Source organism: Eupeodes corollae, chromosome 1 (assembly GCF_945859685.1).
Source record: "Eupeodes corollae chromosome 1, idEupCoro1.1, whole genome shotgun sequence".
In the NCBI taxonomy this organism is placed as follows: domain Eukaryota; kingdom Metazoa; phylum Arthropoda; class Insecta; order Diptera; family Syrphidae; genus Eupeodes; species Eupeodes corollae.
Window position 1 is genome coordinate 248,992,489 of NC_079147.1, and position 17,773 is coordinate 249,010,261.

A 17,773-nucleotide genomic window follows, 5' to 3' on the forward strand; every position below is an offset into this window, starting at 1 on the left:
TTGGTAGGTTTTGAATAGTGTTTCGTTTAAGACCAATAATAACCGACTCTATGGTATTTTTGTTTGTTTTTTAAATTGTGCAGAAATAACGCCTATGTTTGTTCAGAATAATGACAGCAACAACAAACTGTTGAATGTTCATATACAGTGCATCAATTTCATATCTGTACCACTTCTATTAAAACTTTGAATGTTCTCCTGATCCTAAATGGCTTGATGTAATACATTAATACCACATGCATGTTAAGTGTGTATCCATGATTGATAATTGATATTTTTTATCAAATTTTCTTAGTTGGTAAAAATTATTTACTAGGTAAATGCTAAAGTGATAAAAACTACTGAAAAACTAGATCAATTGCGTATTCCTACGCTTAGTTCTAAGTAGCCAAGCAGCTTTATATTTCCACTGCATTTTCAATCAAATGCGTTTTGTCAATTCATGTGCTATTATTTAAAGTATTCTGAAGTTATTTAGAATTTTTTAAAAGTGTTTTAGACAATTTGTCTCAGAATTTTACAACAATGGGAAGAAAAACATGTAAAACTTCGAGAACTCATCGTAAAATACCACCAAGAAGGTAAATCATGTAAACAGATTTCATCTTTAGTTAATCGAGCCTAATCAGCGGTTGTTAACCGGTTTGTCAATAAAAAAAGGATTGAAAACTTGCCTCGCAATATCGTCGTCGTTCTTTGAAAACTCCTTAGGTCCAGTTTTTGTGTTTTGAGATATTTGCATTTAAAGTTAGAAATCAATATGAAAAATTAATAGTAGAAAGGGTTTTGGTTAACCATTATGCGAATTAATTTGTGGCAAATTGTTAATCTGGAATGAATTAAATGGGAAAAAAGGACTTTGGGAGTTTTCTTTAGAAGAAAAAACATGAAAACTATGATTTTCATTTTAACATTTTTATTACTTGAAACCATATGTTGACAACATAAGAAGCAGAAAATGTCTGTTTATTATAGAAAAATAAACTTTTGCATTTTTTTAATCAATATGAAATCAATTTAATCTTCAAACTTTAAATTAACGAAAATTAGTAGTTAAGAAAAATAACAAAATTAAAAATTAACGTAAAAAAAGCTTTCGAAATAAAAAATTGTAACCTGTTGCGAAATTTGTATTCTTATTCATCACTGCTGCTTTTCAATGCTGCCTCTGGAATCCGGTCTGCTAATGGAAGCCCAGATACAGGAAGTGATTTGTTCCATCCTTTAAACTCTTCAGGAATTACGTTTTTTCACATAAACGCAATAAGTCCTTTTTTTTGGTACGATATTTGTAGTTGTTCATTTCGAAGTGTGCTTAATAATATTGCATTTTGACGCCTTCTTCTTCCACTGATAATTGTTGCATAGGGGCTATGATTATTGTTTCGGTATTGCAAATACTTCCTGCGCAACGTTTACGCTATTTAAAACTTTTTACTTTAAGCCAGTTCACTTTTCTTCCATCGGTATCAATATTGACATTTTTGAGCGTTGCTTTGGCCAGTGTTGAAATGTCAAGAAAATCGTTGAACTTTAGCTCAATTACTTCATATTGGCTATTTTTCATTTTTCTGCTTTTGGAGCAAGCAAGGCGAAATATATTTAACCAGTCATGCATCGTGTAAACTGAGGCATACTTTTTTGTTTTACAATTGCACTATGCATGCTGTCAGACTCCATCATCGAGTGGCCCGATTCAAGAAACTTTTGTTCTATATCTTCAATTTTATTTGAATCTTCTTGAAGACAGTACAAAAGAAGAGCAGCAACATTCTGATTGCGGTTTTGAACACCACAAGTGTACGAAAAAGAAAAAAGTGATGAAGATATTTGTATAAGCATGTCCCAATCTCAGCACTTCCACGTTTTCCATTAATCTCCGACCATGCATTGCAATACGCATTGTTAGCACCTTCATAAATTGTCAGATTATAACAGCAAAGCTTTCTACTATAATACATTGGTGAAACGTCACTACATGGAATTTGCAACACGCTTTGTAGATCAAAAGTTAGAGTTACGAAAGGCTGATCCCTACTAGCTAGTTCCTTGTCACTAGCTTTGTTTGTTTTTTGTGCATAGAATACTCAGCTTCTAATTCTTGCTTCCTTTCATTATTTGCAGAAATATATTTTGCACAAACTGCACATCGATCTTTTTGGTTTAAAGAACGACAAATTGTACTCCCTACCGATAATCCTTCTAAAAGTAGTCAGACTTACTGCATTTGCGTTTTCCGTAATTTATTCGTTTTCGTACAGCTCATGCATTTTGGCGATTGTTAAACGTGAATCAAGGTATTTTCTTTGTGAAGTTTATCGACAATAATAAGACTCCATCACCGGAAAACTCTAAATGTGCCCTTCACCGCATTTTTAACGGCTTCAGATATTTTAATTGCTGGCGCATGCCGACCTCGCTTGTCTAACTCAGCTTACCTAAGAGATCCATCATTTATAGACAATGTTTGAAGGAAATACTTTCGACAAACACGGACGCTTGATCCGTTTTTTAAAAATCCAAAGATAAGTGCACCAAAATTGGCACAGAATCTTCGCCAATACCTGGAAAAACAATATTGTACTGAAACCTTGAGGAATTGGATACGGGAACATGGTTTCAACGGAAGAGTATCGCGCAAAACCATTTATTAGTCATGTCAACAGACTTAGCGGCTTGTATTCGCTAAAGTAACCAAGCAAATCACTTTGACTGCTTAAAAACGGTTATTTTTACAGATGAGTCAAAGTTCAGTATTCATGGCTCGAATGGTAGACAAATGGTTTGGCGAAAGCCGTATACTGAATACCTCGCAAAACACTCGAGGAACCGTTAAACATGGTGGTGGGTCGGTAATGGTGTGGGGTTGTTTTTGGCAGCTGGAGTTGGGAAACAGCACATAATTGAAGGAATTACGGATCACAAGATCTACAATGATGTCCTTTAGACGAATTTTACTTTTTATCAGGATAACGACCCAAAGCAAAAAGCGAATTCAAACCGAATGTGGCTTCTCTTTAAATGCAGTAAGGTTTTGGAAACCTCCATACAATCACCAGACATTAAGCCGATAGAGAATTTACCAGATAAACTGGACCGCAGAATCCGCAAATGCACCATTAAAAACAAAAACGACCTCAAGGAGAAAATTCTCTATGAATGGACACCAATAACCTCGGAAACAATTGAAAAATTGGTATTGACCTTACCAATTTTTCAGTTTTTTCCGAGATTACAATTGGCTGTAATAACTTCCAAAGGTTATTTTTTTTTGACAGGAGGAAATCTTCAAGACACTTGGCAGTGTTAGACACCAAGTAATGTGGGACTCTTAATCTTAACCACTAAAACCACCTCTTCATCATAACCAATATTGAAGGATCCACTTCCGTTTTTTCTTTATTAACTTTGTACAATCACTTTGGGGGAAGTTTAAACTTTTAATACTTTCCTAATTTTTGTTTGGTTTTAGACCATTAGCTCATGATGCTTGGTTCTTCTTAATCTCCGAACATGGTTTCTTATATTCAAGACGGACTCCATTTCAGAATTAGTATGACTTTGCAGTCTCTGGTTGAGCGATACAGCGTATTTTTAACAACTTCTGTAACCATTTCTATTTGTAAGTCATGATGTAGATCGGTATTTCTTATGTACCAAGGTGCATTAACTATTGCACGAAGGACTTTGTTTTGGAATTTTTGGATGATTTCAGTGTTTGTTTTCTTTGTACAGCCCCATAATTGGATTCCATAGGTCCAAACAGGCTTTAGTACTTGATTATACAGCATTATTTTGTTTTGGATTGATAAATCAGAGTTGTTACCAAGCAACTAGTACATTTTTCTATATTTCAAGTTAGTTCTTCTATTTTCTTTTTGATGTGCTCTTTCCACTTAAGCTTTGCATCCAAAGTCATTCCAAGGTATTTGGCCATAGTGGCGTAAGGTACAGCTTGATTATTAATGATTATTGGAATATTGTTTATCTTTTTATTTGTAAAATTTATATGTGAAGATTTTGTTTCATTGCGTTTGATACGCCATTTTTCGGTCCAAGCTCTCACTGTGTCGACGGCATTTTGTAGTTTCACTGCTGCCTTAGAGACACATTTGTCGGGTACCAAAATTGCGGTATCATCTGCAAAAGTAGCCATTATGGTGTGATTACCAACTGGAATATCCCTTGTGTATAGTAAATACAGGGTAGGACCTAGGACACTTCCTTGTGGTACACCGGCTTCTATTTTCTTCAATTCCTAGTATTCTTCATCGTACCTTACTCTAAACAATCGGTCTGAGATGTACGATTTTAATATTTCAAAGTACTGCCTGGGAAGATCCCTTTGCAGTTTGTACTGAAGTCTTTCATGCCAAACCTTGTCAAAAGCTTGAGCAACACCTAAGAAAATAGCTGAACATACTTGTTTTTCTTCAAAAGCTTTTTCTATTACATCCCATATTCTATGAACTTGGTCTATCGCGGAATGTTTATTTCTAAAGCCAAACTGATGGTTTGGGATTAGCCTTCTTTCTTCTATGATTTTGCTAAGTCTCTTCAGAAGCAGTTTTTCAAAAACTGGTATAAGCAATATTGGTTTGTAAGCCGACACTTATGTAGGTGCTTTGATATGACAATTACTTCAGCAATTTTCCAATGGTGCGGGACATACCGGTGCTAAAGGCATGCATTTTTTATATATTGGAGTTTTATTAAAGGCTTTCAATGGCATTTCTTTCATAACCTGAGCAGTAATTAGATCGTAACCTGGTGATTTTTTATTTGATAGTTGATGTTAACACATACTTTTTATTTCTATAAGTCTTACAATTGGTATTTCACTTTCATCTATCTTATCAACAAACTGTGAGTAATTTTCAGCCGCGTTAAATGAGTATGGCTTAAAAATAGAGTTACCGATCCATTTCCCATCTTGATATTTCAAGGGCGAGTTTTGTAACTGCGGTCTTTTCAGGCGCTTGGCTGCTTTCCATAGCGAATTGGTTGAAGGATCAGTCGTTAAATTTCTTAGGAATGTACTGAGTGAATCATTTTTGAATTTGTAAATTTGTTTTTAAGATTGTTGCTTTTACGGTATTTTGTCATTTTCTTCGAGCTCTTCTTTTCTCTATTATCAACTCACTTATCTCTGAAGGATATTTTATTTCATTTTGTCTTTTATTAGAAAATGTTGGAGTACTTTTTTCAGCGGCCTGTTGCACATCACCAATAAATTGTTCCACTTCATGGTCAATTTGCTCGATTGTATTGTGCCTTTCTCTAAAATCATTCCAGTTTGTTTTTGTTATTTACAAGCTTTGGATTACTTTTTTCTAGTACTTCCGATTCACTTAGTGATAGAATCACTGGAGTGTGATCTGATGACAGGTCATAATTACCTTCAACACTAATGTGATTTCGTTTGATTTCTTTAGCTTCGAAAAAGTCAATAACGTCTGATATTTTGTTAGTATCAGAAGGCCAGTAAGTTGGCGACCTGGAGGAAAAGAATTCGCAGTTGTATTTACGGCCTGCTTGGAAAAGTCTTTTGCCTTTTGTTGATATAAGTCTTGAACCCCAATGGGTATGTTTTGCATTGAAGTCTCTACCAACAAGAAAGTTATGCCGAAAAAAATTAAATAGATCTGTATAGTCATCTTCTGTCGGGGAGCGCCTTTGTGGGCAGTATATACGAGTAGCTGCTATCTTAAACTCTTTCTTTTTCATACCAATACTAATAATTGTTACTTGCATATTTTCACTAGTAAACTCGGTTCCTTCATAATGTTTTAAGCTTTCTTTTATAAGATTTACTGATCCAGCTCTTGCCCTGTCAGCTGGATGTGGAGCGTGGTAACATGAATAGTTTTCTATTACATTATCTAGACTTTGCCCATTGGAGAAATGAGTTTCGGACACCAGGCAAATATCGATATGTTCTAGATCTAAAAAGATTTTGAATTCGGATGAATGTTGTATAAGACCGTTTGCATTTCATGCAGCGATTTTAAGTGTTCTGTCCATCATTGTTTTTTAAGAGCTACTTTTTCGCTTAGCAGTTTGATATTCAAGTCCTGTTTATCAATTCTTCAATATCCAAAGGTTATGCAACAAAGTATTAAAGCCAAATTTTTTGACTGATTAAAACAGGGTACGAATACGAAACTGTCCCAATATTACTGTAGTTTTTTCATTTGCTTACATTTTTCAAAAAAAAATAAATTGTACCAAATATACATAGAAATTCTATAAAAAATATCAACCATGAACTTACTTAATTTGTACTTTGTTAATTCTCTTGTATCTGAAGTCATTTTGGATGAGGAAAACATTCAAACTTTTTATTGAAGGGCTATGAATATGAAATTGATGCACTGTATGTACATATATGAATCATGACATTGAAATGTTAAATGTGTGCGCGCGAACTTCAACACCGTTTGGGCGTTTATGAAAATGCTAATTTAGTTTTTATGTAGCAAAACAATATCCTTTTCTTCCTTATCGTTTGCTATAGACTTCAATATAAACACAAAAAAAACTATGTTTTCTATTTTCTTTACAGGATGATGTGCGCTTAGTGGGTGTGTTAACCTTAAAGTTTTTTTGTTTCTACCAATTACATACATATATAGTGGGCTTGTTGCATGTAACCAATGCTTGGAGTTTGTTGCTGCAGTCGTTAAGGACTGCATCGCATATTATAGTTTTTTTTTCTTTTTCTCAATATCAAATAAAATTGCAAAGCTAGAGGAAGAGTGTAACTAGAAGCTAGAAACATTTTCCTCTGTCTAGCAAAAGAGTCGGCCTTTGCGTGGCGGCGCGGTTGTTTAAAATGACGGATGACGATTTACCAACAATCGACGGCAAAAATTGTGGCAATGAAGTTGCATCAGATACAACACAATGGAACAATACGGTTGCATCACCGCCAACAAATGACGATAGAGAAGACGACGATGATGATTCGAATGAAGATGAAAATGATGAAGCACCATCGAAGGTCACAGATCCATTGGCACCAAAGTTCATTAACAATGAAGTAAGTCATTTATAAATACATGATTAGATAATTTGCAGACTATTATGAGTATTTTTTGTTAAATTCTGATTTTGAAAGAAATATTAAAAACTTTACCGACTCGAAAGTTCGTGATTTTATAAAGAGTATCAAAATAAGAGCCTCTTTTGAAGAAGAATTTTAAAATTTGAAGCCAAAGAATCAACGATGATGATCCAGCTACCATTAGACAGTGACTCGCTAGGCAGGCAGATGGACTTGAAATGGACCATTACTTCCTTTCTAAGGAACCCACTTACAGCTTTCATTGGTTATCATCATCATTGAACATTTTGTTTCGAGATTTTATAGCGAGTAAAAAAGTTAAATATTTAATGTTTGATATTTTCTTTTAATTCATTTTTAATTTTACAATGATAAAATCATTATCAATGAACAATTTATTGTTGATCTCACATTTCGGAACATTATCGCTTCACTGAATGCGTCCAGTTTCCTTGTATTCCCACCTGTCAGTTTGTCTTTCAATGATCAACTCTAACCTCAAATGCTTTCAATTAGGAAATGCTTAAAACCAACCAATAAATTGATGATGACAGAAATGAAATGAAAGATATAACTTATCCAAGTGTCAAACAATGATAACTATACACGTGTTTTGTTGGAAAATCTATCTATCAATAGTATGGTGGGATCTTACACGAATAACAAAAACAATATCCACAGTATGAATACTACCGATAAAAGTTAGAGAAGAATCATACTATGGATGGGTTTTTGACATTTATACGAGTCTCGAATGGATTTTATGTGATTTCGTTCTCAAATGTTGGTACGATTGATATTGCATTTGTAACTCGGTGGCTGTGTTCGTTGAGTAGTTGTGCATTTGGAATCATGTGTTTTCCATTCGGGAAAGAAATCAATCTTTTACTGTTGATATTATTTAGTTTTGTTAAAGAAAATGAACTTACTGGGCTTATTTTGTAAGAGAAAACAAAAGAAAAGATAATTAAGTTTTGCTATGTTACCACCAAAGGTTTATCTCAGTTTAGATTAAATAAATCTTTTTGGTGTTTCCACCGCACAAGAAGATTTAAAACGGATTGGTGTTTCGATGTTTGTTATGAAGTGCAAGTGAGATAGTTTGATTCGTGTTAAACAAAAAAAAAACTGAATAGATCAGCACCATATATTTTTTTGATTTAATTCAATCAAAACTATATATTTTTTGTACACAAATATGCAAATAAACAGACCATAATGCATTATTTGTAAAACCAACTCCTCCACACAGGTTTTTCTTCGCAAATTTTGACTCGACACCGATCCCCGACTGGAATCGAGGCGAATCAAGCTTACATATTTCAACTCGATTCAGGTATATAAAGAATTTAGGCGAGCTTCAAGCTCGCTTCACCACCACATGTTAATGTAGTAGTCTACGAACAAACCCCCTTCTTGAAGTTTTTATTTTCTGTCAAATTGTTTCGTTATCGACTATCACACTACACAGGCGTATTTTCTTGATTTTGATAGTCAACTATCAAAAATCAGCTTACACGGTTACACCCCTGGTCTCAATTTCTCTATTTTTGTTTTGGAATTTTTTGATAAATTATTCTTGTAAATATTCAATTGTATCAACTTTCAAATATAAAACTCGGACTACTGCGGATCGTTTTTTGTCAATTTTTCACTGTACTTTATATTTAATACCAAAAAAAACACGACTTATAACTGTCCCCTTGCATAGTGGCTCGAATGGCCGACGGATTGACATGAAATCATAAATTTTTACTTTCTTAATAACGGTCACAAATTGTTTTTATTGTGGTGAGCTCTTAAATAGAAGCTCGAGAAATTTGGTTTCTTTTAAGTTTAGCTCAGACGATTATCAGATTATACAATACCGTCAAATTTGACAGTGCAAAAATAGTTCCAAATGTCTAACAATCGTGTTAACTTACAATTTCTTGTGGCAATGGGCAGGCTCAGTCGATATAAGAAACTTGAAAGTAAGGCAAGTTTCTAGTATCTGATTGGCCAGCTGCCAAAATGTTGCCTTCCAAATAAAGCAACTTTCTTGGAAAGTTATAAAAGAAAAATCTCTTTCTAATTATCAAGTTAAGTCTACTTATGTCAAAATGACAGCTGATAATGTTTTTCATTCAATTGAAAGTTGAACTTTATTACTCTTTGATTAATCTTTTTTCTACATAATTCCATTTAACGTTTTGTGGAAAAGGGTTCCTTGTCTAATTAGAAAAGAAATGAGTTATAGTTCTTTACAATACCAGATACAAATCATGGTGGACTTGTAAGTTGCCTGAGAAGCTTTTTGTTGACAATTATGTTTTTGGTGCTTTTTGCAGCATCAACTGAAAGGAAAGTTCAGGATTTAAAGTTTATGACACTTAACCCACTAACTATTTGCCTTGGTCAAAATGTACGTTCAAAAAATGCAAATGGAGTCCCTTATGCTGTCGGAACCTGCCCAATATTCCCATAAACTTCATTGGCTGCGTTCAATCTCGTGTTGGATAGAGTATCTTGGATAGGTGGATTTTTAGATACCTTGTAAAACGGGTTGGATAACTGTATTGAGATAGCTGTCAAAAAATAAAAACAACTTTCAACAGCTTCGAAGTCAAAATTGTTGTTAGATAAAACATTTAATGGATAATTCAACTGATTCGTCAGACGATGATGAATTGATAGGTGCGTAACAATTTAATAAATAAGTCAATTTTGAAGTTTAAAAAAATAGATCATAATTACCTTATAAAATTCCTTAAATACAACTTCAACTAACATTTTGTATCTCTTTGTTTACCAACAAATACAAAAAGCTGAAATCAGTTTTCAAGTTTCTTAAAATTCAACCATGAGTTGAATCAGCTGTTCTGTCAGATACCTTCATAATCCAGAAATTCTTGGATACCTTTGGATTCCTTTTTCGACATTTCAGCTGTTATTTTACGCGTAAAACACTAATAAAAAGGTATCCGGATACCCTATCTGAACGCAGCCATTGTCAGTCGTTTCAGAGGACGTTTGATTTCAGATGTCATTTTTCATCATTGTCATATGCATATATGTATTTACATTTATATTAAATTGTGTTTTGCAAATGCAAATACGAATTAATTAACCAAAATCCAAGAATGGAACAAAAACTACCAAACATATTAAAAGCCAACTTTTCAATTCGTACGCCAGTGTTGGCTCATTAGAAGCTTTTGTCAAAGCACAGACTGAAAATGTTATACCTGACAATTATTTACATTATTTTTTTTCCTCATTGGCAATTGAATGTGGCTAACTTCTAATATGGCGCCCTGATAGTTTTTCCTGTTAGACATAATTATAGGTGAACGACAGAAGCGACACCTATGGTTGTTTTTTCCTACAGACAAATGTTATATTTGATTGTAAGAGCCACCTTCTGGCTTAAAACTAAAATAAGGTTTTAACTATTCTCAGTTGCATTGCTGTTTATATTAAAGTTGGTTTGAGAAAAAAAGATTTTAAGCTTTGTTTACACGACTACATAAAGGAATTTGTATGAAAAGTTAAAAAAAAAACTTCACGAGGATTGAGGAACTCGCCGATTGTGATTGATTACAACTGTTTGTTTACCTCAAAAAAATTATGCAAAAGTCTTCTCATTTTAACCAGCGCAGCGGTGGTAAGTTTAACAAAAGTAATGTATTAAAAAGTTACTTTTAGAATTCTTCTTTTAGAAATTCGAAATTAAAAATTTGCAAGCTCTACAAAATTATGTTTTCCAAGAGCGATCTTAATCAATCTTCTAAGAATATTCCTTTCTCATGGAAAACGAGGTACTTCTTGCACAAGTTATTGATTCGGTACAGAACTTGGAGGGTTATTCAAGACCCGATGCTACGCAACAAGAAAGTACACTGAATTACATTTTGCTTAGCTTCTGCACTTTTGCTAAGCCCTAACTCCATTGCAAAACAAAAATATATGCATGGTGTTTTTAACTGTATGAGAAGTTGGGACGACTGTTGGCATTTAAGAATGTTAAAGTGTATTGACATTTCTCTTCAGCAAGGTTATGTTGTTCACCAAAAACTCTTGACGCATTGGCAGATAATGGCTGCGTTCAATTTAGATAGATAGGGTATCCGGATACCTGTTTCTTAGTGTTTGACGTGTAAAATAACAGCTGATCAAAAACAGCTGAGATGTCAAAAAGGAATCCAAAGGTATCCAAGAATTTCTGGGGTATGTAGGTTTCTGACAGAACGGCTGATTCAACACACGGTTGAACTTGAAGAAAATTAAAAATTGATTTCAGCTTTTTGTATTTGTTGGCAAACAAAAAGATACAAAATGTTAGTTATAGTTTAATTTGAGGATGTTCTGTACATAATAGACTATGAAGAAGTTATTCTGCTCTTCTTGGAGGAGTGCAGAAAAAGGAAGGAGACCCAAAAACCCTACGAAGAACAATTTTTCAAGAAATTGCAAAAGTTCTTGAAGAACACGAGTCAATTTTTGATGGGAAGGAATTAGAAATAGAAATATAAAAATCTTACAACAATTTCGACTTCGAAGCTTAAATGTTGCTCTGCTTTTATTGAACAGCTGAAAGTTGTTTTTATTTTTTGACAGCTATCCCACTCGTTCAACAAGGTATCTAAAAATCTAACTATCCAAGATACCCTATCCAACACGAGATTGAACGCAGCCAATGTTGATGCAATACGGCCATATTTATTATAAACAGTTTTCAAAAATTGAACTTATCTACTATCTAACTTTCAGAAGCAATGTATATATTTCGGAATTTATATTTAAAAAATAAATGCCATGAAATTATCTTCAAGATTATATTAATACAAAATTAACCGCAACACTACTTTTGGTTTGTATTGTTTTAAAAGTTGTCAAGATTTGTTTGGTGTCGTTAAAAAATTTGACAGCTGTCATTCTCTACCAAAAGCGTGTGTTTGACAGATTTTACCTCTAGCCCAGTATTGTTACAGTGAATTAGGGCTTTTTGTTCTATTTTTACTTAATTTGTATATTTTGACGATTTACAAACTAAATTAAAATTCCGTAATTTCACACCTTTTTTTTAACAACTACAACAATAAATTGAGCTAGAATCATCGTTATTTTTTTATTTTATCAATCTACGCTGTTTTACCATTTTTTAAATTTAATCAATTTCCGTTTTACAGCGCGTCCTCGTGGTATCCGTCACAGAACGTCGACGTGAAACCTGGGGTCAGAAGGCGGAATTCTTGTTGGCCGTTGTCGGTTTTGCTGTTGACTTAGGCAATGTCTGGCGATTTCCCTACATCTGTTATCAAAATGGCGGCGGAGCCTTTCTCATTCCATATTGTGTGATGTTGGTTTTTGGTGGACTGCCATTGTTTTATATGGAATTGGCTTTGGGTCAATTTCACAGATGTGGCTGTTTAAGTATATGGAAGCGTATTTGTCCGGCTCTTAAAGGTAAGTTTTCCCTTCCTCTTATATTCTGTTAATTTTTTTAAATTTCATTAAAATAATTGATCCCAGATGACTTCATATACAAACATAAATATAGCTAATCGTTTGATTCGAAAATTATTTTTCTATTCAAAGATACATATTTATAAGGACTCGTTTTTGTCTTCACCTGTTTAGGGCACTATAGCTTTGTTCAGGTAGAACGACGGCAACGTAAATATCCCACAGGAGTTATTTGTAATTTTTGTTTCGATCCTTAATGCCAATTGCTATACAAATCTATACATCTCTATAGACTCCTGTTCAAACATTAAACGTGACTCTTTTGCAACAAGTTGTTAGAAATATAAGGACACACAAATGCGTAAAATGATGAAGCTAATAAGGCACGTTATAAGGATACTTGTACCTGGATGTTATTATATATATGTATGAGCGTGTTATGTGCATATAAAAATTCTTCTAGTTTTTAAAAAGTGCTTAAAGGAAGGGAACATGAAATACCCTTGGTATTCAAATTTAAAGGACGTCTTTTTTTATTTTAATAAAAGTTAAAAACACTTAAAATTGGGTTAGCTATCCTTGGATTATCATTACGACGATAGTTTTCAGTTTTTGGGTTTCTTTTTTTTTCAAGATAACGTCATATGCATTGGGAAAACTTAAATGCGGGTCGATGGAAATTTATAGAAAACATTGTGTCATAATGAAAAATGAAATAAAATATGTATGTATGGTATGAATATAGAGATAGTAAGTTAATCGGTAAGGTTGTGAATCCCTTCCAGTCAATGGGAATGGGAAATATCAAAGGAAAACAGATTTTTCAGGAACTCTATTCATTTGGCCGAGTTAACGCATGGTACTTTTTATTTGAACACCAGAAAAACGATTATAAACCAAAGACCAAAATGATTGGATATAAAAGGGGGTTAAAAAAGCATCAGCTTCAGTGTGTCAATATTTAAAGTTATTCACATTTTTATTTGCAAATGTTATGTCATTAAAAATGCAAAGAATTTGACTTGCAGCTAATTTTGTACTACATGGTCAATAATTTTTCCTTTTTTGGAATACTGTATTGAATTTATGTACAGACTGATATGTACGAATGTAGAATTGTGTTCGTTCCTTCTGAAAAAAAGAAACTTATTCTGGTAGTAGAAATAAATTGCAATGTGTTTTTTAATGGGCTTTTAGGGCTTTGTAACATTATGAAATGCGTGCAAGTGACTTCAATCTGATTTATATAACCTAAAAACTGTTTGGAAGTTTATTCACTTCTAAACGGTGATTTTTTAAGAGCTTGAGAACTTTAAAAAAAAAACGCATAAAATTTGCAAAATCCCATCAAATCTTTATTTGAAACGTTAGATTGGTCCATGACATTTACTTTTTGAGGATAATTTCATTTAAATGTTGACCGCGGCTGCGTCTTAGGTGGTCTATTCGGAAAGTCCAATTTTGGGTAACTTTTTCGAGCATTTCGGCCGGAATAGCCCGAATTTCTTCGATAATGTTGTCTTCCAAAGCTGGAATAGTTGCTGGCTTATCTGTGTAGACTTTAGACTTGACGTAGCCCCACAAAAAATATTCTAAAGGCGTCAAATCGCATGATCTTGGTGGCCAACTTACCGGTCCATTCCTTGAGATGAATTGTTCTCCGAAGTTTTCCCTCAAAATGGCCATAGAATCACGAGCTGTGTGGCATGTAGCGCCATCTTGTTGAAACCACATGTCAACCAAGTTCAGTTCTTCCATTTTTGGCAACAAAAAGTTTGTTAGCATTGAACGATAGCGATCGCCATTCACCGTAACGTTGCGTCCAACAGCATCTTTGAAAAAATACGGTCCAATGATTCCACCAGCGTACAAACCACATCAAACAGTGCATTTTTCGGGATGCATGGGCAGTTCTTGAACGGCTTCTGGTTGCTCTTCACTCCAAATGCGGCAATTTTGCTTATTTACGTAGCCATTCAACCAGAAATGAGCCTCATCGCTGAACAAAATTTGTCGATAAAAAAGCGGATTTTCTGCCAACTTTTCTAGGGCCCATTCACTGAAAACTCGACGTTGTGGCAGATCGTTCGGCTTCAGTTCTTGCACGAGCTGTATTTTATACGGTTTTACACCAAGATCTTTGCGTAAAATCTTCCATGTGGTCGAATAACACAAACCCAATTGCTGCGAACGGCCACGAATCGACATTTCACGGTCTTCAGCAACACTCTCAGAAACAGACGCAATATTCTCTTCTGTACGCATTCGTGTGGTTGGTTTAATGTCCAATAAAGTAAACTGAGTGCGAAACTTGGTCACAATCGCATTAATTGTTTTAAATGTAGACCATAAATCGGACGTAAAGCGCGAAACACATTTCGAACCGAACACTGATTTTGGTAATAAAATTCAATGATTTGCAAGCGTTGCTCGTTAGTAAGTCTAATCAAGATGAAATGTCAAAGCATACTGAGCATCTTTCTCTTTGACACCATGTCTGAAATCCCGCGTGATCTGTCAAATACTAATGCATGAAAATCCTAACCTCAAAAAAACCACCCTTTATATAGATTTATTAATCTATTTTGACCGTTTTTCTAAGGAAGTTTTTGGAGATATTTTTTGATGAAGGACTTTTTACACGTTAAGGAGAAATGAAAATACTTTAACTTCAGGCGAATGCAGGTAGGAGTTTTGGGGATTAACCCGCCCCCTTCGAAATATCAGAATAAATAATCAGAATGTGCAGTAATCAAATATCCTGTATTGTTCAAAAGAAAAAAAAAACTCAAATGGTACAAAATTAATTTCTAAATCAAACTCTCAAACTATGTTAAACGATTTTAATTAATCTGCTACAGTGATAGGAACTGTAGCAGAAAAACTCAAACACGCTAAATCAAAAAAAATAAATGTCTGTATTTTATAAATAAAAATAATTTTCTTGTTTTCATTCATACTAACAATTAAAATGTTTAGTATTTTTATTTTCCAACACTGAAGTGGAAGATGAAGGGTTCTTAACTTTTTATATGAAGCTAAGTATTATTATTAACACAGAGATGGTCTCTTTCGCCATTTTTCTTTTGGCTAAAAATGAAAAATTGAGAAAAAGAAAATGACCACTCATGATACATTTAAATATCAAAATATCGAAAAAATGTTCGGTTCATTTATGTTAGCTTTAACTGTAAATTTAAAACAATCTTTGAACTTAACTTTTTTCACTTCTTGAATTGTGACACAAGAATATTTTAAAACAAAAACAGCAAATCTGTTTGCCATATTCAATATTTATAAACATTTGAATACGTTTCTGCATTAAACATATGTACCTTAATGCAAGCAAGGGCGGATCCGGACATTTCATCAGGGGGGGTCACACACTTAGATGAGTTTTTACTCACCGCTTAAAAATGTTTTTTAATGTTATGTAAAGGATGCTAACAAAATTTAATAATTGCTAAAATGACAACTTTAGTTATCAAATTATTTAGTACACTGTTATCCAGCAAGTTAAGGTGTAACTATTTAATTTGGATGACTCATATGAAAGCATTCCAAGATTCGAACAGTTGTCGAAATATGCCATATTTAAGAGCTAAAATACAATAACTTAGAGGGGTTTTGGTGCATTTCGCGCACGTTTTTCTAAAAACAAAACACACTTTTCTTGTTTTCATTTCTATTTATGCGAAGAACGCTGCAAAAATTTAAAAATCCAGAAAATGAGAGAGGATCTGAAATGTAAAAATGTCGGGCTTTTTTGACGTAGGTTTTTCGAACTCAATTTCCGGGCCTCTCTTATTACTATCGTTATCAATCTGCTTACTCGTATTTGGATCTTATAAAGTCGTCAACAAAACTTAAAAATTGGTGAGACATAAAGGTTTGGTTTTTGAATTTAATAAAATAGTTGCATTTAAGCACAGAATTTCTCTAAAAAAAAATAAATTAAAACAAAGTAAGGTAAATAAACTGAATATTTGCTCTTTTTCTTACAAACAATTTTTATGAAAATAATGTAAAGCATGACTAAAGTTTTTCAAGTTCTAAATTGAGCGAAAATCAAAATTTGAGTTGTTTTTGACAGCAAATCACTTTTTGGTGAATGGCGTTAAATTACTAATAGATCTTTAAATGAAATATTTACTTATACAACTTAACTGTATAAGCTTTTTGGCTCATATGACCCCCCCCTTGGATCGTCAAATGGTCAAAAGTTGATGAATTTGTGCTGTGTTTTTGGAATAGGGCTGAATATTTGATTCATATTATGTTTTTAGTCCAATCTTCAGTGAAAATTAGTACTTTTAGCAACAAAGTTTAAGGAAGTAAAATAAAAATGTTGTTTTCATATACAAAAAATAAATAATTCAAAATATAAGGGGGGTCATATCCATTAACGCAATACGATTAGTTTTGAATTGAAGGGAATTCATACGAAAAAGCAAACAAATTATCTCTCAGAGGGGGTCATGACCCCTACGACCTCCCCTGGATCCGCCATTGAATGCAAGTCACAAAAAAAATATGAGGCACATTCATAGTCATCTTTTAAACCCAAGTCTATTTGAACTGGAGTTTAAATTTAACATATATGTAGGTAAGACACAGCTGCTATTTATAAAGAATTTGCCAGCTCTGTTTAATTACGAACAGGTTAAAGGCATATTTCACTTAAACCTATACAAAATGGCTTGCAGAGGGTAAACAAATAAATTTCGTTAGCTGAAGAGCCAAAATCTTTGAAACCCTTTAAACTATTTTGTTTGATGTTAATTGAGAAATTTTATGAAGTCGGGCTGGTGGTTTTAAGACATGAAAGCCAGAAGATATAAGCAAACATTTCATTGAATTTCGAACTATAATATTTAGAAGGTCATTCAGAAACTTGACTCTTTTTCTCGAATCGACAACTTTCATACAAATCGTTTTCGTCTATTTCAAAAGGGTCCAATTGGGTAAAGTAGAGCTTTCGTTTTTTCTTAGATAGGAGCATTCAAACATCCAGCAAAATATCAAAATATTGATAAATGCTAATGTCTTTTGACATTTTGACATTTTGATTTTTGTTTTTTATTAACTTCCCATTGGAAGTTATTGTAATGGGTCCGATTTGTCAAATTAAAAATTTTGACATTTCACGACGTTTTAAGGTCCGTAGAGTCGAAATAAAAGATTTTTAGAAAGATGTCTGTGCGTGTGTGTGTACGTACGTTCGCGACGAACCAGAAGAGATATCGATTTCAAATAAAT

General features: G+C 33.5%; 1 protein-coding gene across 4 annotated transcripts in view; it reads left to right on the forward strand.

Moving 5' to 3' along the window:
• Positions 1-17,773, forward strand: part of LOC129939414 (sodium-dependent serotonin transporter) — a 92,918-nt gene that overhangs the window by 42,756 nt on the left and 32,389 nt on the right. For all 4 annotated transcript variants that reach the window (XM_056047414.1, XM_056047415.1, XM_056047413.1 and 1 more), the window contains exons 2-3: positions 6,566-7,042; positions 12,238-12,514. In XM_056047414.1, coding sequence (XP_055903389.1) covers positions 6,836-7,042; positions 12,238-12,514 — 484 coding nt within the window. In that variant the 5' untranslated portion in view covers positions 6,566-6,835. The remainder of the gene's footprint in view (positions 1-6,565; positions 7,043-12,237; positions 12,515-17,773) is intronic.